The sequence below is a fragment of the Anas acuta genome, chromosome 26 (genome assembly GCF_963932015.1).
Source record: "Anas acuta chromosome 26, bAnaAcu1.1, whole genome shotgun sequence".
Classification (NCBI taxonomy): domain Eukaryota; kingdom Metazoa; phylum Chordata; class Aves; order Anseriformes; family Anatidae; genus Anas; species Anas acuta.
In genome coordinates, this window is record NC_089004.1 from 1,277,744 (window position 1) to 1,303,583 (window position 25,840).

At 47.8% G+C, this 25,840-nt stretch overlaps 1 protein-coding gene and 1 long non-coding RNA gene across 3 annotated transcripts in view; one reads left to right on the forward strand and one right to left on the reverse strand.

The window, feature by feature from the left end:
* Window positions 1-1,025, reverse strand: part of LOC137845074 (uncharacterized) — a 6,079-nt gene extending 5,054 nt beyond the window's left edge. The window contains exon 1 of the long non-coding RNA XR_011090088.1: window positions 889-1,025. This is a non-coding gene — a long non-coding RNA (uncharacterized lncRNA). The remainder of the gene's footprint in view (window positions 1-888) is intronic.
* Window positions 514-25,840, forward strand: BTBD2 (BTB domain containing 2). Of its 2 annotated transcripts, none has more exons than XR_011090087.1 (9): window positions 514-1,197; window positions 7,628-7,747; window positions 11,312-11,468; window positions 15,224-15,329; window positions 16,130-16,327; window positions 19,159-19,307; window positions 21,081-21,168; window positions 22,211-22,357; window positions 22,917-23,056. XR_011090087.1 is itself a non-coding variant. In XM_068661916.1 (9 exons), the coding sequence occupies exons 1-9, from the start codon at window positions 530-532 to the stop codon at window positions 23,076-23,078; spliced, it is 1,839 nt and encodes a 612-aa protein (XP_068518017.1). In that variant the 5' UTR covers window positions 515-529; the 3' UTR covers window positions 23,079-25,840. The 2 variants fall into 2 exon arrangements, 1 of the variants encoding a protein (XP_068518017.1); XM_068661916.1 differs by having other exon boundaries at window positions 515-1,197; window positions 19,159-19,351; window positions 22,917-25,840.

A 25,840-nucleotide genomic window follows, 5' to 3' on the forward strand; every position in this document is an offset into this window, starting at 1 on the left:
CCTCTCTGTACCCCCTCTGTGCAGCCCCTCACTGCACCTGACTTCCCCTGCCGTGTATCCCAAATCCCCCCTTGCCCCCAGGGCCTCTTCCTTCAGCCCCACACCCTTCTCTTCCATGAACTGCCCCCTCGTGGGGCTGCCCCCATTCCTCATTCCCTGCTGGAGACCCAGAAAGCCCCCCCGGGGGGATCACACCCCTCAGAACCGCTCCCTCACTCCAGAACTGCCCCCTGGCCCCTCAGAACTGCCCCCTGCTCTAGAAATGCCCCACGACCCCTCAGAGCTGCCCCCTACCCCCTCAGAATTGCCCCCTCGCTCCAGATCTGCCTTCTGACCCCTCAGAACCCCCCCTCACCCCCTCAGCACTACCCCCTCACACCTCCCCTCCCACCCCTCAGCGCCAGCCCCCTCCCGGGCCCCTCCCCTCCCTTCCCCTCCCCTCCCCTCCTCTCCCCGCCCCACGCCGCCGCCTCCGCTCCCCCCCCCGCACCCCCGGTGGCCCGGCCGGCGGCGGCGCCGTGCCCCATCCATGCGCCGCTGCTGCCCGGCTCTCTGCATCAGCAGCAGCAGCCGCGGCACCCCCGGCCCCACCGCCGCCGCCGCCCCCTCCCGCCCCCCTCCCGCCGCCGCCGCCATCACCATCGCCGCCCCCCTCCCGCCCGCCGCCGTGTCCCGCCCGCCGCTGCTGGTGCTGGTGCTGCTGCAGCGCCGCCCCGCGCCGCCCGCTGCTGCGCCTCCGCCGCACAAAATGGCGGCCGGTGGGAGCGGCGGGGGCCCCGGGGGCCTCTCCTCCTCCTGCCCGCAGCCGCCGCCGCCGCCGCCGGGCAACGGCGCCGCCGCCGCCGCTTGCACCAACGGCGCCCCCCCGGCGTCGCCGCCCGGCCTCACCTACAACCAGTGCGGCGCCGCCAACCCGGCGGCGGGCGGCGGAGGCGGCGCGGGGGGCCCGGCGGTGGCGGCGGCGGCGGCTCCGGTGGCGGCGGCCGCCGCGGCGGCGGCTGCGGTGGGGGGAGCCGGGGGAGCCGGGGGGGCGGGCGGCCCCGGCGGGGCGCTGCAGCGGGAGCCGGTGTACAACTGGCAGGCGACCAAGCCGACGGTGCAGGAGCGCTTCGCCTTCCTCTTCAACAACGAGGTGCTGAGCGACGTCCACTTCCTGGTGGGGAAGGGCCGCGGCTCGCAGCGCATCCCCGCACACAGGTGGGGGGGCAGCGCCGGGGGGCCCGGCCGTGGGGGGGAGGGGGGGGGGAGGGAGGGATGTGTGCCCTGGGGAGGGGGGCGCGTAGCCACAGAGGGTGCCCCAGGTGTTCCAGCAGGGTTTTTGGGGAAGGAATAATAGGTTCTGGAGGGGACCCAGGTGACCCAGAGGGGTTTGGGGGACGCAGGCAGGCCATTTGGGGGACCCAGGTGACCCAGTAAGGTTGTTGTTTTTTTTTTTTGGGGTGGGGGTAGTAAGCCCTGGAGGGGGACCCAGGTGTTCCCGAAGCATATTGGGGGGTATAATAGGCCCGGGGGGTGAGGAAGGTGACAGAGCAGGGTTAGGGGGTGGGTAATAGGCTCTGGAGGGGACCCAGGTGACCCAGCAGGGTTTGGGCGGGGGGGACGGGACACGAAACGACACAGGTAGGCCCTGGAGGGGGCCCGGGTGACCTAGAAGGGTTTTGGGGGAGGGTAATAGGCTCTGGAGGGGGACACCCAGGCCCCACGAGGCCCAGCCAAGGCATGGGTTTTGGGGTGGGGGCCTCCTCTGTGCTGCAGCCTGTGCTGGGGGCCCTAGGGGGCTGCTCAGGGATCGAGGGCCCTGCTGGGGGGCGGGTTGGGGTTGCTGTGGAGCATCCGGGGCACCTTTTGGGGAGCGATGTGTCTTGAGGGGGGTTTCCAGGGATCCTCTTTCTGGAAAGCAAATACGGGGTCGGGTAACTGCTCCCCATGTTTGCCTTGTTGGAGCTGTGAGCTCAGGGACGTGTTCTCCGGGGTGCTGCGGTGGCCAGGCCTGGCTCTGTGCCGCTGCAGCCCCCAGCACCAGCCCCCAGACGGAGCTGGCATCGCCAGGCCTGTGGCGTGCCAGATCCCACCCGTGGGCCCCGTGCGCTGGTCTTTCACGTGTTCCTGGCTGCATGGCCGTGCGTAGAGGTGACTACTCCTCGGTTGGGCTGGCCGGTGTTGCATCAAACCTCTGTGAACCTTCAGATTGATTTAGTGTTCCTTCCTACGCTTGCCACATCAGAGGACAGGGTCTGGTGTCCGGCTCTGTTTTCCCCTGAAGGGTAGGTGGGACAGAGGTGTGTTGGCAGAGAGAGGTGCAGCAGGGACAAACGGACCCCTGGGTTTCACTCGGAAGCAGTCCTTGTTTGTGTGGGTTATGGAGGAAAGGAGGAATGTTTTGTCAACAGAAAAAGGGATTTGTGAGAGCAGTGAGAATGGAAGGGAGAGAGCAATGATTTGAGAAGGGAAATGTGGCAGAAATTTGGTTTTAAAAATGCACAGTATTGAGTTGTTGCTGAAGCCCTGTATTTTGGAAGGTAATCCACCACTACAAAGCAAACCTGTGATTCTGAAAGAGCTGTACTGAAAATGACATCTGGGCAGGAGGAAACCTGTCTGTCCATAAATGCTTAAGGCCAAGCTGCCATTTCAGAATTTGCAGCTCGGAGCTTGCTGAAGAGCTGGGAATTGTCCCCACCTGGGTAATGCAGAATGGACATGGCTGATTGACGTTCAGCGGCTTCTTGGGGCAGCTCCTTCGTAACAGAACTGCTGCATGTCACTCACAATCCCTGCTTCAGGGGGTACCTTCGGGTTTGCTCAGGTGTACAAACAGCAAACGCAGGAGTCTTTCACTTGAGGGCAGGACCTGTTTTAATTGGGGATGGGGGAGGGCTTGTCAGTGTGCTCAGAAGCGGTGCTTGGCAAAGGGAGCCTCCCTCCAAGCAATCTCAGGCTATCACTTTTCTCGTATGTGCTTGTGCACCTGGAAGTTTTCCCTTCAGATTTCCCTTTTTTCTCTTTTTCTGTTTGAAGCACACTTGTTCTGGGCTAGTTTGAATGTTGAGGGTGTCAGTTCTGCGCTTGATAATTTGGAGCTTAATTAGTGTTTAAGTATGCTTGCTCCTGTCCTGAGAACTAGGCTTGCTAGATAGGGAGGGGCAATGTTCAGCCAGAAATAAGTGGAAAATAAATGAAGCTAAAGAAAAAAAAATGGCCCCAAAGTGAAACGTTGCTTAATTGCTCTGAAATCCATCTGGAACTCTGGGTGGTGAAGATAGAATAGAGTGTGTCATGCCGTGACATCCCACTTACGGATTATATAGATTTTAGTGAAACTTGCCTCTATGATATTACAGTTGGGATATCCTGATGATTCATGAAGTACTGTGGTTATTTCAGAAACAGAGGGCTTAAAATAAAACCGCCCAGACCCCTTCTGCGCTCAGCTCTCCCACAGCAGCCTAACAGCAGAAGATATTTTGTGCTGGAATTGAGTTGCAAAGCAACAACGAATTTAAATTGAGGCACCGTATTGCTTCAGCAAGTGAGGGCAGATGATGTACTTTGGTGCTAGGTGCCTGAAATAGTGCACGATTAACAGGTAAGTATTTCTGCAATCTGGTTTCGGACCAGGGCAGGTATAAAGAGTGGCTAGAGTAGGAGCACGCCCTAAATAGAGTTCTTGAACAGTGGCTGGTGATGCCTTGAGGAATGGTCTGCAATATCTTATTTTGAACCCTGAAACTTGTGGTCTTTAATACGGCGTGTTACAAATCATCGGCTTTGGCAGTAACCTGGTTAGTGCAAGTACCCTAAGAGCTGGACGTGATGGTAGCTCAGCTCTGCTCTTGTTGGGCTCCTCAGAAGGGTGGGGATGGCTGTAGGTGCGGGGAGCTGCGTGGCATAATGCCGAGTGGTCACGGGTGGCAATGTCCTCGAGTGGTGATGCTGTAATTGAAAGCTGTCTCTGCAGACAGAGAGCATGAGTGGCTGTGCTGGGCTTGCTGAAGGGTCTTCTATCCAAGCATCCGTCCTGGGAAGCATCCACAGCCCTGAGAAGAGCAGGCATCCTCTTTTCAGGAGGCTCCAGACCCTGTGGAAATTGTTTGCATACCCAGGAGCAGGCTTGGTCTCCACGCTATTAGCCTGTTCCCTCTTGCTGCCGAATCAGCTGTGAAGGAGGCAGAACAGCAGGATGGTTTTTGATTCCAAGGCTAACAAACACTGGACTGAGCAGGCTGTTCTGATGCTACTTGATGGCAACATGACCAAGACTGATGCATTGATTATGCTCGACAGTAAGACGGAAGTTTATTTTTTTTGGCCTTTTCCAGACTGGCTGCATCATGCACAGCATCAATGAGATTAGAAACATCTAAACCTCGTCGGCCAGGAGCTGCGTGGATGGGGTACTTTTCTTGTTAATTGGACAGAAAACATGGCCTGAAGTGGAATGGGGCAAGTGTACGGCGATGTACCCCTGTGTATGCTTCAGCCCGGGAGAATCGCAGCTCGGAGACAGGCTGAGTTTTTTGGAAGCTTTTTCAGGCATTTCCCTTCTGAGCTTGTCCCGCCTTTTCTTGGATGTGCATAAACTTGTGCCTGCGGTGGCACGTGGCAGGGTGTGCTAACCCCGGCTCCTGGAGGTGTGTTTTGAAGGGCTTCTCCTTGGGGTCTTTGGACCTCATTTTTACCTGGTGGCTCTGCTCCTTGCTCTGGAAGGATGCAGCGAGCGATCGTTGTTCATCAGCTTCTTGTCACCTGCGGCTTTGCAGAGCTCCCTCACATCATGTGTCGCTCTGTTTCCGTGTCAGCTCTTCTGATACAGATATTTTAAGATTTCTCTGCAGTGGAGCGGGTGGAGCAGGGAGGTGTTACGCAGTGGTGGGGTCGTCATGGTTCTCAAATGGTTCATTTTGAATTGTAATGGCCTGCAAAGGGGGCAGGACTGCTGGGTATAGGAGTTAAGGAGGTGACGAGTGGAGATACCAAGGTGAGCAAGGAAGCAGTACAAAAACTGGTGGGTAGGAAGCTGTAAACAGAGTAATGAAGATGTTTTCTTGCAGGCTTCCAAAAGTCTTCAGAGTCAGCTTTGGATCTTCGTGAAGACGGTCAAATTGTTCACCTTGTCCAAGCTCCCCTGACTCTGCTTTTACTGCTGAAAGCCAGTTTACTTTGGTTCTTACACATGCAGGGGAAATGATGAGGAATCAAACGTTGCTTTCTGAGTTGTTTTGCTCAGCTTCTGCTCATTTCTCTGCATCTTTTCAGCAGCTCACTTTGTTTTGTTACCACACTTGTTTAAAAATAACACTCAGTGTTTGGATTCTTTCTCTGGTAAAGCTGGGACACTATGGGGAGCTTAGGGTACCTGCAGTTCCCTTTGGAGAGTTGCATAATTGCATTGGGCAGTGTTCCTTAGGGTCAGGGGAGAGCCCTGTGGTGCGCTTGTTGCTACAGTGCTTCAGACAATAGGAGAAAAACTATTACATCTCTAGTACTCTGCCAGCTTGGCATAATTGTTTCTCCCCTCCAAAACAAAACCATCTCTCTCTTTTGCAGACCTGCACAGCTGGGGAAACAAATGTGTACATGTTGCATGTTCCTTCTGTTCCTAGAGTGTCTTCAGAATAGGTTTAAGTGTTCATTTTAGCAAGAGTAAGGAGATGCCATGAAGAGAGGGATTTTCTTGCCTTAGTTGTGTCCCTGTGATGTTTTAAGGAAACTCCGAAATCTGTAGTCTTGCAGTTTTTTAGAGTGCTGTGCATCTTTCTGGCACCTACTGGGATCCCTTTAGGGTTCAGCAGTGTGAAAAAAATCAAGTTGACTTGTCACTGAGCGAAATGGAAGCAAGGGTTGGACAGCTTCTTTCAAATGAGTGCCCTTTTCAGAGTGCTTCTGAAGGCTCTCTGCTAATTGAGGATGTCGACTGTGCTGGCTATGAAAATGAAAATTTTAGAGTGCAATTTATTTACATTAATATTTTTTTTGGTAGCAAATAATGCCAGCAACTATCTTGCCACCGTCACTGCTTTTGTAAAAACAAGGATTTTTGTTTCATCTGGCAATCCTAGTATTGTGAACAAGTTTTCTTATTTGTTCTTGACATTTTTCTTGAGAATTGTTTGATAGAAATATGCATGTGCATTTTTTTTTAACCACCATGGCTTGTCCCTAGCTCTCTTACCCAATTAGAAACAATACAACCCAGTTCGTCAGCCAAGCAGCCCATCACAGCAAACAAGCCTGGCACGTCTACAACGCTTCTCCCTATTGTGTCTATAGAAGGTCTCCTCTGAACGGGGCAGAGTGAAAAGTGAGAAAATGAAAAAAATTAAATAAAACGTGGGGAGGGGAAAAGAAAAAGAGCTTCTGTCACTTCCTACCATGGTAAAATCTAACCAAAGCTCCTCTGTAGTGATGGGCTTTTCCTTGGAGGCTGAGTGCCGGAGGTTTCTGTCTCGTGCCTTCTGTCACGTACGGTTTTCTGCCCCCAGTTCCAGATACTTCTCTCCATTGAAGCGTGCTTCAAACTCCACTGCAGCGAGAGCTGCTGAATTTTCTTCCTTACAGGTGGAAGTGGTCAGTGTCATCGCTTCTACACCCTCATCTGCTCCATGTCCCCATGCTCATTGGTCAGGCGGGGGCTGCTGAGGTGGACCTTGGTGGCCCTTGCTTTATTTAACTTCAGGGAGCTGTGTGGTTGCAGCCACCAGGAACAAGTTGGTTTTCCTGGGAAAAGCTCGTCTCTGAGTTTTCAAACAAGGGGAGTTCTCAGAAGTGCTTTTCTAAGGCGTGGAGGCAGCAGCTTAGATATACGCAGGCCTCTCCGCAGCTCCGTGGCTCCTCCTGAAACATGGGTTGGTGTTCGTCAGTGAGGGAAATCATCTTGTTTACATGGGAGGGACAAAAGATTATTTTTGGTCTCAAATCTGTTTTGTGGGAATTCTCGCTTCCTATTTCTTTAGGGCTGATAAAAATGCCTTCCTCTGTTAATCGCCGTGCAAACTCACAGCAGCGTGTAAAGGGTTTGCAGGCACCTCCTGGCACTGCTGTGCTTCACCTCGGGGTCTGCTTGCCCTCTGGGCTGAGCAAGGAGCAGGTTTGGTGCCCGCGGCCCCGCGTGCGCTGCTGTCATCAAGGATTCTCTGGGGAGACGTGAGGAGGTGGGTAATGTGCAGTGACAAGTGTTCTGTAAATATTTTCTGTCCATGACTGTGGGGAACCACACCAAGTCTTGGGCTCTGTTCTCTGGAAGAACTCGAATTCCTTAAGTTGCTGTTTCTTAATTTCTCAACTTCGTAAGTGGCTGTAGGCTCCTATAAGGGCTTTGTAAAGCAGCTGTGTATATTCTGTTCCACGATGCACAAAATCTTGTCTTTGGTGAACCATTGCAAATTTGTATACCACGACTGGACTCAGAATGAAGTTCTTTGCAACTTTGGTGTTTTCTCAGTAAATGAAGGAAAGTCTGACGCTCCCTTCTCTTGCAAAACATTTTTGCTTTACCACTGTGAGCGATTTGCCCTCCCTGGGGAAGCCTTGGGGAACAGCAACTAGCCTGGGATCTTTTTTTTTTTTTTTTTTTTTGCAAGTGAATATGATTTAACATAAGCTTTTTGTTTGTTTTTTTTAATTTTAGATTTGTGCTGGCTGTGGGCAGTGCAGTCTTCGATGCAATGTTTAATGGTGGAATGGCCACAACGTCTACAGAGATTGAGCTGCCTGATGTGGAGCCTGCTGCCTTCTTAGCTTTGCTGAAGTAAGCTGCTTCTTCTAACACACAGCGTAACCGGAATGAACAGATTTATTGTAGAGAAGGGTATTTTCAATGAAAGCAGTGAACCATTTTGTGAAGTGGAGATCGTTACGCTTCTAAGTAAAATGCCTCTTTGTTGATCTGTTTGAGGGTGTTTAAATGCTGGTGCTAAATCTCCCTTGTCCTGGGTAAAAGTCTAGATTAGCTGCTGCACAAAAATATCTGACTTGCTTCGTCTTTAGGTTTACCAGCATTAAATGATTGTGCCCTTCTGCTGCTGATCTGCAGTATGGGCAAAAATAAACTTAGTTTCGTAAATATGGAGTTAAATATAGTTCGGCCATGAAAATGCAGTGATTGGGAGGGGTTCTGATGGGCAGTTGGCTAAAGTTCACATGCCGGCCCTTTCAGTAAAGTTGATACCTGCTTAGACAGTGGCTCAACTTTTTTTTTTTTTGTAAATGAATTGGTTTGATTTGATTCAAACGCAGTTTGAAAGAAGTGGGGAAAAATAATCGTTTTAGAACTCCCAAAGTTACAAATACTTGGAGCTCAGCTTATGGGCATATGAGCAAGTTATAACAGGTAAGCGAGGGTGTGAAATCGGTGTCAGACACTCTGTGTGGTATCTCCCTCTGAGCATGCTTTATTCCTCTTTTGGAGAGCCGGTTTTGCATTTCCATTTCCAACGTGTATTGTCAGTCTGCGTGCTGGGGGAAGGAGGAGGAAGGGGCTGTAACGTCCTATTCACTGATTTCTTTAAGCTTGGCTGGTGCCATATAACATCCAGCAGCAATCCTGAATGTATGCTGGAAAGTCATTGTCCCATTTCTATAGGATTTTTGTAACCTACTTCCCCAGGTTTCCAAGACCGTGCTCTTGACATGTTCCCTGCTTGCTTCCTATTGGGAACTATAATTATATATAGCTTTGGCACACTTTTTGCTTTACCTTCAGAAAGTGCTTAGGTCATGACTGTGCTATCTTAGAAGGTTTTAGAATTGATCTTTGTAGGATGATAGGCCAGAAATAACAGGGAGCCCATAGCCCCCTCCCCTTTGGCTCTTTTTAAACCAGACAGCAGCACATGGGGAATCCCTTCAACTGGCATATGACTCTTTAGCAGCTTGTCTCTGAGCATCTCTGTGGAGTACAGAGTTAGCATCTGTCTTTAAAACTTAGCAAGGCTAAAATACCGAGCGAATTAGAGGCAAAATCGGGTTGTTACCCTGCCAGTATTGAAATTTCAACAGTCACATAAAAAGAACAGTATGATCTTGGAAGGGAACAGTCATCTGAAAGGACTAAGATGAGCTGTTTCAGTGGATTTCGACAGAAATGTTTATATTTTGTAAAAGAGAAATATTGTGTGGATTGCCACAGCGACTAAAGCTTGCAGTAATGCTACAGCAGTTGTGCCTGTAGTCCAGTGATACCTTAGGTGCTTAAATCTAGAACTGAACTAAGCTCATTGTTCAAAAGTGACAAAGGAGGCATGGGAGTTGTTCCTGTAGGAAGCTTACCAAGCTCTACCAGTCCCTCAAAATGCTGATCTGAAGTTGAAGCTGCTCCTTATATATGTCTCTGGACTTGGTCCGGATCATGACCTAATGCTGCAGGATCAGGAGCTTATCAAGAGACAAACTGCCCATCCTGAATGCTCAGCATAAGGCCCCTTCTGGGCACTAGGTTGTGTTTGTGGGCTAGGGGCATTTAACAGGTCTGCTGTAACTGCAAAAGAGATCTTTTTTTTTTTTCTCCCCCCCCCCCTTTTTTTTTTTAAATAGTAACCAGAAGAACCATTTTGATTTTCTGAGGTCACAGTCTGAATCTTCTTTTAAACTAATGCTGCGCTTTTTCACAGTTTGGGCATCTCTTCTCTTAGCGTACAGTTTAGATTACAGTAAAAATAGTTACTAATGTAGTCATTGCAGTAAATGGAACTAGTTGTTTTTTGCACAACTGTGTTCTTACAAGCTTGTAATAAACAGGGTTGTGTAGTGAAAATAGAACTGGTGAAGGGATGTGTGCAAAACACGTGTGAGCCAGTGGCTTGATGCTGTTATTAAAGCATGTGTTAAAGCAACACAAAAACCTGCTTTCGGTGGCACTGAGAGCAATCCCTGTCCTCCGAATCCCTCTGTTTCTGCATCCCTGAGCTGCATCCTGACCCTCGCTGTTGCTGGAGGACCAGGAGCTGTGTGGCTGTGCTGCAGCCAGTCCCTGCAGGAGAGCAGCCCTGTAGCTGCGCAAAGCCTCCAGGACCAGCTGCAACACGACGTGCTCTTGTGCCCCCCCCGGCCGCTGGAGAAATGCCGGAGAAGAAATAGCTGGAGTTTCCAAAATCTCCTGTGGAACAGGCTTAATACTACGTCTCTGTGCTTAAAGCCTGCTTGGTGCTTTTCAGACCCTGATTGGCAAATGCTTGACTGGTTAAAGGAAAAACAGTAAACAAAAACTCCGCATGGGATTAGGACTGACATCAAATGTGTAACTGTTTTTACTGAATTCAGCCTGCCAGTTCCTGTTGTCTCTAATCAGCATGCTTGGGTATGAGGAGGCTCGGGCAGGCTTCCTATGACGACCTTTGTTTTTCCATGCAGTATGAATGTGCGTCCTTGTTTTGGCCTAACAGTGAAGGCTGATGCTTTGCTAGCAGCGTGGCAGGCCTTGTTCTTCATTGTAATTAACTCTTGCTTTATGCTTGTTATATTTCTTGCTGTATTTTAACACCTGTATAATGGAACAAAACTGTTTTAACAAAGATTTAGCATATAAAGTGGAGAGATGAGGGGAAGTGGTGCATGGGTAAAACATCTCTCATCTGCAGTAGATGTATATGTTTCATTGCTCCTGATAACTTTTGAATTGGAACTAAAAGAACAGAGCCTCTCTTCTGAAGTAGGCAGGCAGAATTTATTTTTTGTCCTTGCTTAGTCTTAACTGAACAGCTGAAAACTTTAATTCACAGGCTGCACTTGGCCAGAAAATGTTCTAGTCCGGTGTAAGTGGCTGGCTCAGCAGCTCACTGGCTGTGGGATGTGAGGCAGTTTGAGTTGCTAGAACAGATACTCACCCTGTTATATTCATTAAAAGTTATGCCGTAAGGAGTGGTTTTTCATAGAATCATGAAATCAGCCAGGTTGGAGAAGACCTCTAAGATCTTCCAGTCCAACCCTTAACCTGGTACTGCCAAGTCCACCACTAAAGCACGCTGCAAAGTTCTGCATCTCCACGTTTCTTGAAGACCTCAGGGGATGGTGGCTCAACCACTTTCCTGGGCAGCCTGTTCCAGTGCTGCACAACCCTTTCAGTAAAGACATTTCCCCTAATATCCAACCTAAACCTCCCGAGCACAACTTGAGGCCATTTTTGTTTGCTTGTTTAAAAAAAGAAACACACAACTAGAGTCAGTGAGAAGGATGTAAAAACTGTTCCATCTCTCAAAAAATGGGGCCAGGCTGATGTGCAGAAGCACAAATAAGTTTTTATGAACTGCAAGGGATTTTTTTATACCTTGTTATCTTACTGGCTACATCAGAGCAATGTTTGTTTGTATGCTTTCAGATTTCTTTATTCAGACGAAGTTCAGATTGGACCAGAGACTGTTATGACAACACTTTACACAGCTAAAAAATATGCAGTTCCAGCCCTGGAAGCTCATTGTGTGGAATTTCTTAAAAAAAACCTCCGAGCAGACAATGCGTTCATGCTGTTAACACAGGTGAGCTTGCAGTCATTTGGATTAAATTTCTTGAGTGATAAGAAAATAGAAGTTTTATGAGGGTTAGAGAGTTGATTGTCCAAACCAGAGCAGTTCTGTGTCTTGTGCTTTTTGATTTTTCTTACAGGTGGTGATGAGCAGGTTTGTATAAGGAATGATGAAATACAGCAAGTGTTGCTGCCATTTCAGCTCTGCTTTTTGTTTTGGTGTGGCAGGAGATTCCATCCAGTGTGTGAGCTGGGGAAGAAATTAACAGGATGGAAAAATTTCATCTGCCAAGAAGAAAAGTGAAATGAGAGGATTTTCACTTGTTCAGGTTCAGGACTTTCTTCGTGCAAAGCTTACTTCATCTAACTGGGCAAATGTTCTTTGAAGGGCTGTTTTGTAATAGTTTCCCCCAGAAGGGGGATAAAAGACAATGCAACTTCTTCAAGAGCTCTTTGGTTGGCTAATTTTCGTAGGAGAGGAAATGGCCACTACCTGTTAGAGATGACAAAATGATCTCTTTGTTAGTCTGCTCCAGCTAACCCTGCTGCTGTACAGGAGGCATGCAGACATGGAGTCACAGTACAGCCGTGTTTCTCGGCTCAGGTTGACTGCGTGTCTGTGTGTCCTTCCCTCTTATCTGAGGGTTGGACTGGTCTCTTTGCGTTTGACTCTTCAAAGTAGCAAACTGGAAGCTGGTGTTTACTGCTTCTGCTTATTTTGGAGAAGATCAGGTTTGCACTCAGGTTGATTAATCTAGCATCACTATCCTTCCTGTTCCTTGGCTTCATTTTTTTTTTCTTTCTGATCCCTGTCACCCTCTGCTAACAGCTGGTAACATACCAGTGACTTCCATGGTGTAGCTGTGTCATCACCTGTGCATTGCAGCGTCTGTCGCATTGCCAGGGACATCTTCTTCTTGGTGCTGTAGGAACAAGAAACAAACATGCACTGTGGACACTGAGTTTTCCTTTAGGGAATCGACATACTTTTGACTAGCTCTGGAGAACTGGTTCTGATCAGCCTGCTGAGGGAAGCTGCTGTGATTTTTGATGTTAAAGAAACCCTGCAGAAGAGTCTTGGCAGATGCCCTGAGTTGGGAACCAGTGCACTGAAGTGGTCTGGCTCTGAGAGGTTGTCCTCCCTTGCCCAGTATATGGCTGCTGGCTCTTTTCCTCCTTGTCAGGAGTAGAAGCATCTTTCAGGCTGTGACTGTGGTTACTGCATCAGTAGCAGTGTCCCCCTGCAGTTTTTTTGCAAAGCCTGAAACAGTGTTGGCTCAGAGCAGCTGAGCTCTTTGCTTGTTTGCTGTGATTAGGCTGGGATTTTATGAGTTTAAATATTTGGATCAGGTTCTCAAAGTAGTTCTATTTTACACTGCCATTGTAGATACTCTTGGCTGCTGAGGATTCAGCTCTGGCTGCATTAAATGTCTAATGCTTGAGTGTAAAATACTGTCTCTTCTAACAAATGTTTTCTTTTCTTCAAAAAAAAAACTTGGCTCTCTTCCACATGCCATAAATGGGTGAGGCAGCCTCTGATATATTGGGGGAGCCGCATTCCACTTTGTGGGAAAGGTTTAAGATTTAAAGGTTCTTGCTTGGGTCATGGTAGCCAAATTCGCACTCCCATCTGATTCACCGTGGGACAATTGTATCTCTTTGGCTGCAGCAGTCTTGATTTTTGGGCTCTGCAGCCTGAAATCTGAAAGATCAGAATATGTTATCCAACAGCTGAGAAGCGATCTCTCCTACTGACTTAAGTTTTGAAGAGGCATCCTGTGCTTGCCATCACCTGATGAGAATTAGACATGTAAACTGTTTGGTATTCCTTACGTAGGGATTTTGTGTCGTGGTGTCCCTCCACAACCTGACGTCTCAAGGGAGCATTTAGGTTTGCAGTAACTTCTTTACAATTCACAAAGTTCCTTTGGCAAAGGGAGAAGGGGTCCTAGTTTTTCATGTATCAAAACCAAGATACTGCCTGGCGCCATCAGCTGTGCTGGGGCAGCTGAAATGCTGGATGGGGACAGGCCTTCCTGGTTCCTTTTGCTCTGTGAAATTAGCTTAGGGCTTATCCATTATGATTAATTATCTCTGATGATTCATATCCAGTGTATGTTTGCTGTCACGATATTCCGAGTCTCTTAAATGTCTGAGGCTGGAATTCTTTCAGAAACTTACCTCAGTGATAACAGACTCACTGAGTGAGGAGCCTGTCAAGAAGCTCTGAGATCTGGTCCTTCAGTGTGAAAATCAGCCTCTATTTCTTGCAACAAATCTGTCAATTACAGATCTGAGATGGATCTTGTACAAAACACTTCCCAACAGGCTTAAGATTGTGGACAGCTGATTGTAGAGCCTAAGACCCCAAAACTCTTTTTTGCATGTATCCTGTGGGTTGGCAACTACAAGAGCAATGGTGTTTCAAGCAACTGCTAATCTCTGGCAGAAATACAAGTAACAAACAGCCTTCCAAATCGATGGTGCCTCACAGTGAACACAGTGCGGTTCGTGCCAGATGTGCATGCAAATGTCATTCTGATCAACAAGACGTAGTAGCTTGCCTGAAGGAGCTCTGGGGGAGAACTGCGTGACTGTAATGTAAGTCCTTCACGTGTCAGAAGAGAGCCACTCCAGTAGTAAAGTCTGAGTCAGTCGCAGCTCTTGGATGCCAAGAGTGCGAGGCGCTGGCAGGCCTCCAGCGCCAGGAGCAGGGGATGACTGGTGGGACTTCCCTGGCCCATCACAACTTTTTCAGCTTTGTGCTTGAGGTCTCAGTGTCGAAGGTGGACTCTGCAGAACTCTACAGCCCTTGAACAAGGGTGAAGCAGAAGATGTCCAAGAGTCGGAACCTCTGTGAGTGACTGAATTTCCAGCCCAAAACACAATTTTAAACCTTACCTGTGGCAGTTCAAGTCCCTGGATATTGTGGCTCTGTAATGTTATGTGTCATGCAAAGATGGTCCCTTCCTAAATAGCAAAGACAAAGCTCTGGAGATAACAAGTCATCCTGGTGCCTTTTGTGTGTTCCCACCTTTTGCTTCTGCTAGGCACAGGGATGGTAACGTGCCTGTGCAGTCTCAGAGAGGAGGGGTCTGAGGTGGGGAGTGAAATATTAGGACTTTGGGTACAGAGATCCTGAGCAACTCTCCAAGCTGTGTACAGATTTGGTTTGGACTAGTACCCTGTTTTTGGGGGAGTCCTTTAAGGTAACTAGATTGGAGTGGATGTTTCTGTGTAAGAACAAGCAAATTCACTAAGTAGGCTGCCTACCCTGCAGGGTTTTGTGCATCTCTGGGCTGTGTGCCTGTTAAGGCATTTTGCTAATACACGAAATGAGTATGACTGTGTTCTTACAGAATAAGCCACCTCTTCACATCCTTAGAGTGAGCAGGCCTGGAGTCATTGGGCAAAGCTTTCTTCTAAATATAAAAATGATGTAGTAAAAATTACCCGTGTTAGCTGACATGGCCAGTACGGTGCTAGAAAGCACTACAGTCATGTTAACTGATGTGATACTGAAACAAAGACGTGCCTGAAGACATGCACGGCTAAAATAGAACAGATGCCAAATGCAGATTTTTTTTTTCTAGTGTTTGCCTTGTCATGCTTAAATGCTTGTGAAAGACTGCTGCAGCCCAGTGAAATTGTGATGTAATCAGGCAAAGTACTGCTAATGAAGATGGGCTCTGGGGGAGTGGGGAGTGTCCTTAACCAGTGTAAATTTTAAAATGCCTTTTGTGTTAATGATTACTTCTTCATTACTAGGCAAGACTTTTTGATGAGCCTCAGCTGGCCAGCCTTTGCCTAGAGAACATAGACAAGAACACATCAGATGCCATCAATGCAGAGGGATTTACAGACATTGATCTAGGTAAGCGTTTTTTCCTCTGTCTTCTGCAGGCTTTCATAAAAAGCTAAGCTCTAAAGTTATTACAGGTTAATACTTGATGCTTTTCTTTTGTAGCTTTGCTGTTCTGGATTAATCTGTTGAATGAACAGTCCCTGGCACTAAGTGGCTAGAGACTAAGCATTTGCAAAAGAGCATGCTCACTTGCAGAAATATCCTGGAATCTGCTTACTTTGGTGCAACTTGATTTTTCTGGGCATGATACAAAGCCTGTTTCCTCTGTTGATGTTGGCAGGTTTTGGGTGGGTGTAACTTGCCCTCTTTTGTGGAGTTGGCCGTGTTCCCTGAGTCTTCGTCAGGTTTTGGAGTTAAAAAGGTGTTGCGCTTTTGGAAGCAAGAACTGGTTATTTTAATTATCGTATGCAGTAGCCAAACTTGCTGGGCACAGTTAATAGACATTAAAATTCAGACTTTAACCTTCTTCTAATGAAATGGAATATGGAGGTAAGACACAGGTAACCTTCTGGCTTGTGTGCTGCTTGCTTCATCCAAATTTCACATCAAGTAAGTTGCAATTTATTCTACTGCACTTGCATTAACATACAAAATAAATGGGCACTATTTGCTGCTCTGGTGAGTTCCTTGCTTATGGAATATGCAGATATATCTTCCTTATAGGTTGCAGGCAGCACTTTGGGGAGATGCTGTTTTTTCAATTGCTTCTCTTTCACTTGTTTTGGCTGTACATGCGGTAGTTGTGGCTAGGTAAAATGGGATCATTTGGGTTAGTGCCTAAAGTTGTCCCTGTCTGTCCTGCCTTGCAGACACCCTGGTCGCGGTGCTGGAGAGGGATACCTTGGGGATCCGGGAGGTTCGTTTGTTTAATGCAGTGGTTCGCTGGTCGGAGGCTGAGTGTCAACGGCAGCAACTTCAGGTGATTCCAGAGAACAAGCGGAAAGTACTGGGCAAAGCGCTTTCTCTTATCCGCTTCCCATTGATGACTATTGAGGAGTTTGCAGCAGGTAACTGAACAAAGGCGTTTCTGGCAGCCCTGGTCTTTGCTTTCTCTGAACTACAGAGGACTAAGTACATGAAAGTGGATTTTTTGCTGTGTGTTCTGTAGTAACTTACAAACTTGAGATTATTCCCCATTCACACTGACCTACAGAATCTGCTGTGTAAATGCTGTTTCCATCCATGATCCTCTGGTTTTTAAAAGGCTACGGTGCTCCCTCAGGTGCAAGTAGGATCATACCTCCTCATGTGTTTTCATAGTATGTTCACATGGTTGCTTTCTCATTCAGCTGAGATATAAATGCGTTCACATGCATTCGTTTCCAACCATATAACCTACACAAAGCAAATGGTGTTGCAAATAGTTGTTGATTGTAGCCTGTTCCCCAAGAGAGAAGAGGATGTTTCCTCACCTGTTTGCTGTTGCCTCTAATCCAGTGGTGATGTTGACCATGTTTTACTGATACCATTCAGAGCAGAGCCTCATAACAAGAAAAACTTTTTAAATGTTCATTGAGCTGAAGGGGTGGTGGTATTTAGTTTTTCTCAAATTGTTTTTCAGGTTTACGGTAAGGTCTTGGTCTAAAAGATGTCTAAAGCATTTAATAATTTTGACTAAAGATTTTTTTGAGTTTTGTTTTCATTGCTTGTTCATACCCTGGTGGTTCTTTAGGGATTGAAAACTGGCAATTGGCTCGAGCATTTTTTCATGCTAAAAGACGCCATGGAACCATTTTCAAAGCTGAAACTTCTTTTATGCTACAGTTACCTGTACAAAGAAGCAGAAGGAGTCAGTGAAGCCATTTTCTTTGTGAATTTCTTCCTTAGGCAGACGACATCAGCTGATTGATAGTTAATGTTCATCCATCTAGATGAATAGGGATATTAGTAAATTTGTGATTAAAACTTGGCCTCCACTTTATTTGCCTGTCACAGCAGTGGTGTGGATTTAGGGACATGAATCTCTTCAGAAACAGCTTGGCCAGGGAGATAGGGATCTGCTCATCCAAAGTTAGTAGCTTTTTCCTTTGTGTTGGCTCTCAGTGAAACATAGCAGGTTCTGTTCCTGAATTGCATGTTGTGCCAAACAGCAGCTTACAGCAGGGTCAGAGCCTCGCAGTCTGGCTTGATGGAAGAGAGCATCCTCCTGGATGGTGTTAAAGCAGGGTAACTACGTGTACTGAGCTCTGAATTTTTGTGTTTCAATCCTCCCTTCAGATCTTGCATAAATCCCTCTCAGTGGGAGGAATGTGTTAGTTCTGGCATATTTGGGTTGAAGCCTTGGAGTGGGCAATGCCCCCACCCCATACTGGCTGTCACAGCTGTTTGTTGGACTGGGATCTTTGATCCGTCTTCTTGCTTTGAGAGAAACTTTTCAAGTGTTCTCCATCCACTTTAATCTGAAAGATGAACAAACAAAACTCCAATACACCAAACCTGAGTGCTTGCACAGGTCAGCTGTCCCTTCAATAAGTTCCTACCTTGGGATTGCTTCAGCTTCATCCTTAGTGTTTGAGGGACTTCCTTGGTGACCCCAGCAGAGGAAGGAGAGGGAAACAGCTCCTCTCTGCCGCCCGCTCCCAAGAGGGGAGGTGAAGGGAAAGGCATGGTGTGGGTGGTGGTTTCACCCACTTATGGTATAATCTGCACTGAATGTGGAGTTCTGCATGAAGACATTCTAACTGCAAATGTGTCGCTCCCCCTTTAAGCAAGTAATTTGAAACATTTGAGAATTGCATTGCAGCAGCACAGGATACGTTTAGACTTGATCAGTGATGGTTAATTTTTGCTGAGCAAGGTATCCACAAGCTCATTCATCTGTTAACAGCCTACTTCCTTAAATTTTTTCATCTGTACCTATTGCAGTCTTGGACCACATTATGTCTACCATCCAGGAGTATGCAGCTGGGCAGTTTTAACATCTGGCTGAATTTAATCAACTACAAATCACATTGGACCAAAAAGTAGCTAGACTTTGCTTTCCATGTTACAGAACTCTCAGTTCTTCACCATGCACCAGTGGTCTTTGTGTTGAAAGCCTCTCACAAATAGAGGTGCAGAGCAACTTTTTACTATTTGCTACAGGAATTGAGATATTGACTGATTTTTACCCATTTCCACTTCTGAAAGTATTTGAAGTTGTTTCCAAAGCTTGAGTCTAATATCTCTTTGGAATAAACATCTAGTTGCTGAAGCAAAGATGAGACTGTCTCAATTCATGCTAAAAATCCCTAGTGTTTTTTCTTGGTTCTACAAAAGCAGACAAAGAATCTTCTTTTTAAAAAAAAAAAAAAAAATGGAGTTCAAATGCCCCAGGAAGGGAGGGAGTCAAAGCAGTGCAGGAACTGAACCACCTTTGTCTCAACTGAAAAATATTCCTCTTTCTAAGTTGATGGTGGCCAGCTGATGTTCCTTCCCATTACCCCTCATGGGATCCCATGGTGTCTTAACATTAATATTCTAAAATACCAGTGTAGATGTATGAAAATCCCTCTTATCTGTATTATCATATCCTGAGGGTATGGAGGAAGGATTAGCTGAATGATTGTTTTTAAACCATCCCTTTTAGCCAAATGCCTATTGGCTCCGTGGAGTCGTGCTCTTAATTGCTATGTCACGTATGTGCTCTGCAGAGAGGCTCCGCAGCCCACAACTACCCTGCAAATAAAAGGCAGGCAGTGCTTTCTGTCTGAGGCTTAATTTCTGGATATGCCATTGAAATCCTGTTTCCGATGCTCTCGTTTGCAAGTCACATGTGCCTCCTGCCCCTGAACTCTCGCGAGTATCCCTTTCAGCTTGTGAGGGCTGACCACCTCATGGTTTTCTTGCTCTTCTGCAGGGCCTGCCCAGTCAGGAATCCTCACGGACCGGGAGGTGGTGAGCCTGTTCCTCCACTTCACAGTGAACCCAAAGCCACGGGTGGAGTTCATCGACCGACCACGCTGCTGCCTGCGGGGGAAGGAGTGCAGCATCAGCCGTTTCCAGCAGGTGGAGAGCCGCTGGGGGTACAGTGGGACTAGTGACAGGATAAGGTCAGCTTCTCTGCTAATTCTGCTGCTGATAGATTGATGTTTACTGAGCTTTCAGCCTACTCTAGACCTAAACCTGCAAGGTTACGTGCTAGACCCTAACTCTGCCACATGAACCCTCATGCCAAACCACAAAGGGAAAGCGTTTTGCTGGGCAGAAGCCTCACCAGATGCATTAACCTGCATGTGCAGCTGCAGGCTGCCACTTTGCTTCTGTATTGGCAAAGGTTTGCAGCAATTGTGGCCCTTGAGCACAGGTCTCTTGGTGGATTTATCTGTCTCCTTTTCAAATGGCTTCCTGCAGCTGTATGGGCACATAGCAGTTGGTCACCAGGCAGCTCACAGCCTCCTCCTGTGCCTGGGTGTGTTGACTAACCAGTGCTCCATCAGGTCAGTTCCTTGCTGTATCCTAAGTGTAAACGTGGTTTGGTGGAGCCCCTTAATCTTGCCTGTTTGAGGGAGGGATTAGAATGAAAATGCTTGCTGTGCCTGCCTTTCTGCTGACATCTAGTTTGTTTATACCTAAGCTGGGAGACAAATAGCGAAGTCCAGCCGTGGTGACAGAGACGTGGCATGGCATGGCAAGTGGTGGTGGTTTGCAAGCTTTGAGTGTCCAAGTGGTTAGAGCAAGACAGGAAGTATCCAGAAAGCCTTGGGTGTTTCCAGGTTGTTCCTTGTCTTGGGGGAAAAGGGAACTTGCATGAATACAGTTCTTTAAAAACCTCAAGGTTCTTCATTGGTGGTTCCCTTGCATATCAATAGTGCTGTCAGCTTTCTGGAAGGGTCCAGATGGGCCCAGAGATCCAGTTGGAAGAGCTGCTGCCTCCAAACATGTACTGCTCTGAGATCTAGCATTCAGAGGTCTTGTATTTGGCTTTGTGTCCAGCTGCTGACAGCATCAGGGTCCATCTTCAGCCAGGCCTGTGTGTGGGTCAGTACTGAATATTTGGGGGGCGGGGGGGCAGTACAGTGGCTTCTGGCTTGCCACAGTGTTTGTCCTTGGAATGCACAGGGCTGAAAGAATTGGTGGGCAGGTGAAGAAATAATGCTGGCGGTTTGGCAGCCACTGAGGCTTTCTGCTAGCTGAGAAGATAGAGCTGAACAGGGGGGTGAATATCGTTGCCCTTAATGTCTTAGGCAGCAGGGATTCCTGCATTCAGGAGCTATTGACTCTTATTTTCTACTCTCGGGTAAATCTTGAGTGCAGCTAGCTGCTACCCTGCAGCTATACCCAGCCAATGCTCAAAAGCACATTAACAATTCTCCTCCAGTGCTTAGCAGTGAAATACCTAATGACACTTTAAGTGGTCTTTGCTGTTACCTTGCTTGAAAGACTGTTGCTGCTGTGAGGTGGGCACTATTCCACTCTCTGCAGGCTACCCTGCCTTTGCCTGGCTGGCGTTTTTGGATGCTGACATCATACTGCAACCTCAAGGTGCTTCTGAGCTGGACTCTGAAGCCCGATGATGGGTTGATGCAGCTTTGCATTTTACATGAGCAAACAAATTTACTTGCTGGCCCATTAGGACCAAGCTTAACTTGTAAGCTTACAAGTTAGGGTTTCTGTGAAGGATTTCAGTTATTAGTATGAGTTGCGCTTGAAACTGCAGTATGTGCTTGATTAAATAGTAGATCTGAAATTAAAGTAAGTGAAGATACTTGCGCTTCATCATCGTACTGTTTCAGTACAGGAGTGGTAAGTTGATCTGACTTTCGTCATCTATTCCTGCAGGTTCTCAGTAAACAAAAGGATATTTGTAGTTGGGTTTGGATTATACGGATCCATACATGGGCCAACGGATTACCAAGTAAATATACAGGTAATTCTCTGCACTACATCAAAAATAGTTGCTACTGTAGGGACTACTTTACACGTTTTAGTGAGTATGCAACAGAATCTTAACTTGGAAGAGACTGCATTTGTTTTATAGATAGGGTGGTTGGCAGATGTAGTGTGGGCCAGATGGGGCACTGGGGATAAGAGGGATTATTGCTCTCAATTTGATGCAGCCTCCCATTACACGCATCAATGCCGTATCTCCCCAAGTCTATTCACAGCCTTTGAAAATACATCCAGGAGAGTAGTGAAACAGGTTGAGAAAAGCCATGCATGTTTTCCTACATCAGGCAGGCAGGCTGATTCTGCAGCAGTGGTCAGGTATTGCATTACCATTGGTACTTTTGCTCCAGGCTGTACAAATGCAGTGGAGCAGTCACAGTTCAGCAAGGGAAGAGAAGAAAACGATTGCTGTGAGTGCGCTGGGCCTGTGCAGTGCCAGTGTGCACCTGTTGGAGATGGCGAGTAGGACTTAGGGAGCTTGTTTTTTGACACACCTGTCTGAAGTCCATTAACAGCTGTTTGAAAGACTTTGTCTTATAAAAGTCTTGTGCACATTGTTCTGGATGTACATAAGTAACCTGCCTGAGTCTGCACCCCTTGAGCAACTGCCCCCAGGAAAGTTACCCCAACACAGCTGATGTGATAAGCACAGTCTGTCTTGTGCTTCCTGAACAGCCAGGGTCACTGTCTAGTGCCTCTGAGCTCTTGGAGGCTAAAAGGAAGCGAAGGTTTAAGCAAGCAGCCACCTGTAGTGCTGCGCCAGGCTTCAGGGTAAAGAGGGGAATGTCTTTGTCTTGGGCTTTCTGGGATGGAAGCGTGCTGTTTTTCAGTATGTGATGGCACAAGCAACACGATGTTGCAGTTGCAACAGGGCTCTGAAGCTGTGGTGGAACTGGGCAAACTACCGAGTCCCTCAGATCCAGTGCGGTTCAGAGGGGACATGCCTGCACTAGTGCCAATTCTGATGTGCAGGGCAGCTTCTGACTAACTGTATGGATTAAAATTTAACACATCTCTTGCAGATCATCCACACAGACAGTAACACGGTCCTGGGGCAAAACGACACAGGGTTCAGCTGTGATGGATCTTCAAACACTTTCCGGGTCATGTTCAAGGAACCTGTTGAGATTTTACCCAACGTCAACTATACAGCATGTGCTACTCTAAAGGTACTGTAGTGGGACAGCATGGATAGAAGAGAGGCTTATAAGTAGAGGTGAAAGCAGGCTTTTTCAGTGCAATGTGGTTCTTACTCTCTGTGTTTCAGTGAGGTGAGTTTAGTTTTGAAGGCTTCCTTTGGAGACCTTCACCTGGTGGTACAATGTACACACTGACCATCAGCATTCAGAGTTGGTTTTTAACTTCTCTAGCAAGTGTACTGTAATTAAGTGTACTGTAATTAACAGGCTGTATGTGTGATGAGGTGAGGGGATTTTTTTCTTGGTGCACACAGATAAACTGTCAGCTCTGTATGCTTGTAATACAGCGCCCGTCTGGACTGGCTTAAAAAAAGTTGTTATTGAACTGTTGAGATCTGGTTAAATGCAGTGTTGAGCTCTGATAGCAATGAGAACTTTGCTCAAAATACCTAAAGAAGCAGAAAGAAATGGGAGGTGCTGAGACTTCCAAAGTTCATTGCTTTGGGTGGAGCGTACCTGGGCTGCAGGGTCCAGCAGGGCTGCGATCTCTGTCTTGATCTGTTCTTCTTGTCTTCTGTAACCATTGCAGGGTCCAGATTCCCACTATGGAACCAAAGGACTGCGCAAAGTGATCCATGAATCACCAACAACAGGAGCCAAAACCTGCTTTACGTTCTGCTACGCGGCTGGGAATAACAACGGCACTTCTGTGGAGGATGGACAAATCCCAGAGATCATCTTCTACACATAGTGCAGCTGTGGAGCTGGCTCTGGACTTTTCTGTTCTCTTCCCCGTGACCTTCCAAACTAAATTTCTGGCTGAGTTTGACCACACCAATTGGAGCCACACTAGCCAAAGGTCTCAGTAAAACCATTTCAAAGCTCATGTTTTGCCTTGTGCTAGTGATTCTGCTGCTATCCCATACCAGACTAACTGGTTTACCAGTATCATTTGTAGGTTGTCTGTGGCTAGTCATTTTTCACTTTACTGATTAATCCTATCTAACAACATGCATTTTTTTGACTGTAATGAATGTAGATGCTTTTCCACCAGTCAGAAGCATGGAAACGAGTGGCTCTGGTTGTGGTTACACTTGCTGTGAGGAGCAAATCCTGCAAAAAGAAAAAAGACAAAGTCCGGGGCTGTATGGCCCCTCCTCCTCTGCTCTAGCACAGCAGTTGAGGCGAAGCGGTTTGCAGTGCTTGGCCGGCAACACCACTGCAAAGGCAGAGCTCGACCAGCCTGCGCTTGGCGCATCCCCTCGTGCTGGCTGCAGCACGTGCAGCCGCCTTCAAAAAGTGACAGAAAGTGGCCTTTTCCCTGAGGCTTGCTGTTTCAGCACTACACGGTCTTGAGGGAGACCTCAAAACTAGAGCGCCTCTAGAGACTACAGCGTTTTCATGCTACTCTCACTAATTTGTGACAATCCTTTACCTTGGGCAGTTGGCGACAGTGAGGTGAGCTCCCCTGCGGGGCTGGGAAGGGGCAGCGGCTCTGGCAGGGCAGGCTCTGCCCTCTCCTGGGGGCAGCTGCTGTGCTGAGTCCCGTGGTGCTTCTTCCAAACTCCGTATGGTGTTCAAAATGATGGGTGATACTCGGATAACCCCGTGCAGCATTTAGCAGCAGGGAAATCTGTACTAGTTGTTACTGTGCTAATCAAATCCTTTGTTTGCAGATAGTGCTGGGATTTGTCAGTTGGAGCAAGCAAGGGAACTTGCCTCACCTGGCCCCTGTGTTCCTGTGTATTGCTGCTGTTCTCATGCACGTTTCAATGCATTTTCTATTTTTTTGTTTGTTTCTGTGCATTGCTAACCTACTCCTAGGCTGCTTCAGAGCACTGCTGCCCTGATGCAAAATAGGAAGAGGCTTGATGTGCAACCGCCTGTTACTTAATAATGCAGCAGATGGACGAGGATTTATGGAACAGTTTAGGAAAACATTAAAGATTTTCTGTTTGCCAGTGTATATTTGCAGTCTGCCTGTTTGGACAAGTGCAGGAGGAAGATACGATATTTCCAGACATCACCTGGCTTTGGGCTGGTTAGTTCAGTACTCATGAATAAGCTCCCTTCTTACCTGTTCAGGACTGGTTGTTTTCACCGTCAGCAGGTTCAGCCATAGTCAGTAGGTAAAGGTGCCCTGCGGGGAGGAGGTGGGAGGCGCTGCCCACTGGAGGCTGGGTTTTTCCCTCCCCTTCCTCTGCAGAGGAAGCCGTAACTAAAGGACATCTTGGCAGGGTGTCCAGAGCCCTCCAAAGTCTGCGTGGGACTTGCTGGCACGTTGTGGTGCTGCCTCAAAACTGAGGTTCTCTTTTGCAAACCTCTCGCTCTGCCCTGGGCGCACGAGGCTGCCCAGACTGGCCCGGCGGCAGTTGCCACCTTGTTCAGCTGCTGGAAGTTGAAACCCGGTCACCCTTCGCTGATGCGGATGGCTGAATGCCTGCTCACTTGCGGGGGAAGGTGCATCTCTTCCCCTTGCTCTCTCTGGTTGGGCTCTGTCTTCAGCCTGTGGCTGGCCGGGTGTCTCCTTGCCAGCCACGCAGCAGTAATACGGTCAGGAACACCCCACACCTCGTAACCAGTAGCTTTTAGAGATGTCGATAGTGTGTTACGTTCTCTAGGAAGACGTTGTAAGATGTGTATATTGTAAGCCTGCTTCAAGGTAGGATGTTTTTAATATGGCCAGTACTTTAAAAAAAAAATAATCTGATGGGTCCATGACTTAGTTATTGAACCTGACTCTGTGCAATGCAAGCGGTGTCGTGAGGCGGATCGGCAGGACGGGTGAGCTCTGCCCTCTGAGGGGCAGCCCTTTGGGGCACGCACCCCTGCTTGCGCTCTGCCTCCGCTGCTCCCCTCAGGCAGCAGCAGCTTCACTTCCCTGCCCGGAGCCACCTCGGGGCCTGCGTGAGCCCCGCGCCGGGCTGGCTGCGGTGGGTGCGGCACCTCGGGCACTTCTGTATATAGGTGGCAATAGTGGAAATAATTGGAATTTGAAAGAAGCAAAGCTGCACACTTGGCTATCGAAAGAGCAGGACTTGAAGGCAGGCCTTGCTGTAACCTAGCTCAGCTGAGGAGGATGGGCCCTAGCTGGCTTGTCCCTGAAGCATCTGTTTTTACTGCTCTTTTGTTATGCAATTTCTTTTCCCAAATTCACCTTTCCTGCTTTCAAGCCACAAGGTAGGTCTGTTTGCTTGTCCTGTTGGGGAGGGAGAGGAGTCAGACTCTGAACTACACCCGAGCAACTTCTGTTCTTACGGCTTTTATGCAGTTTGATGCAATTCTGGCTTTTGTAGATAGATGAATGTAATTCATTGTTGGACTTGCCTGTTTCCAAAAGTATGAGATGTTCTGTTGTACCATGTCACCTTCCAAGCAGAGCTGGGACTGTCTTGACTCCAGTGCTATATTGATGAATGTATCCAATGCTCTCGTTCAGTGTTCACACTCTGCTTTTGGCCAGCTTTGTGATTTGTAAATAGGAAATCAATAAAGACATTCAGGTTGTCTTTA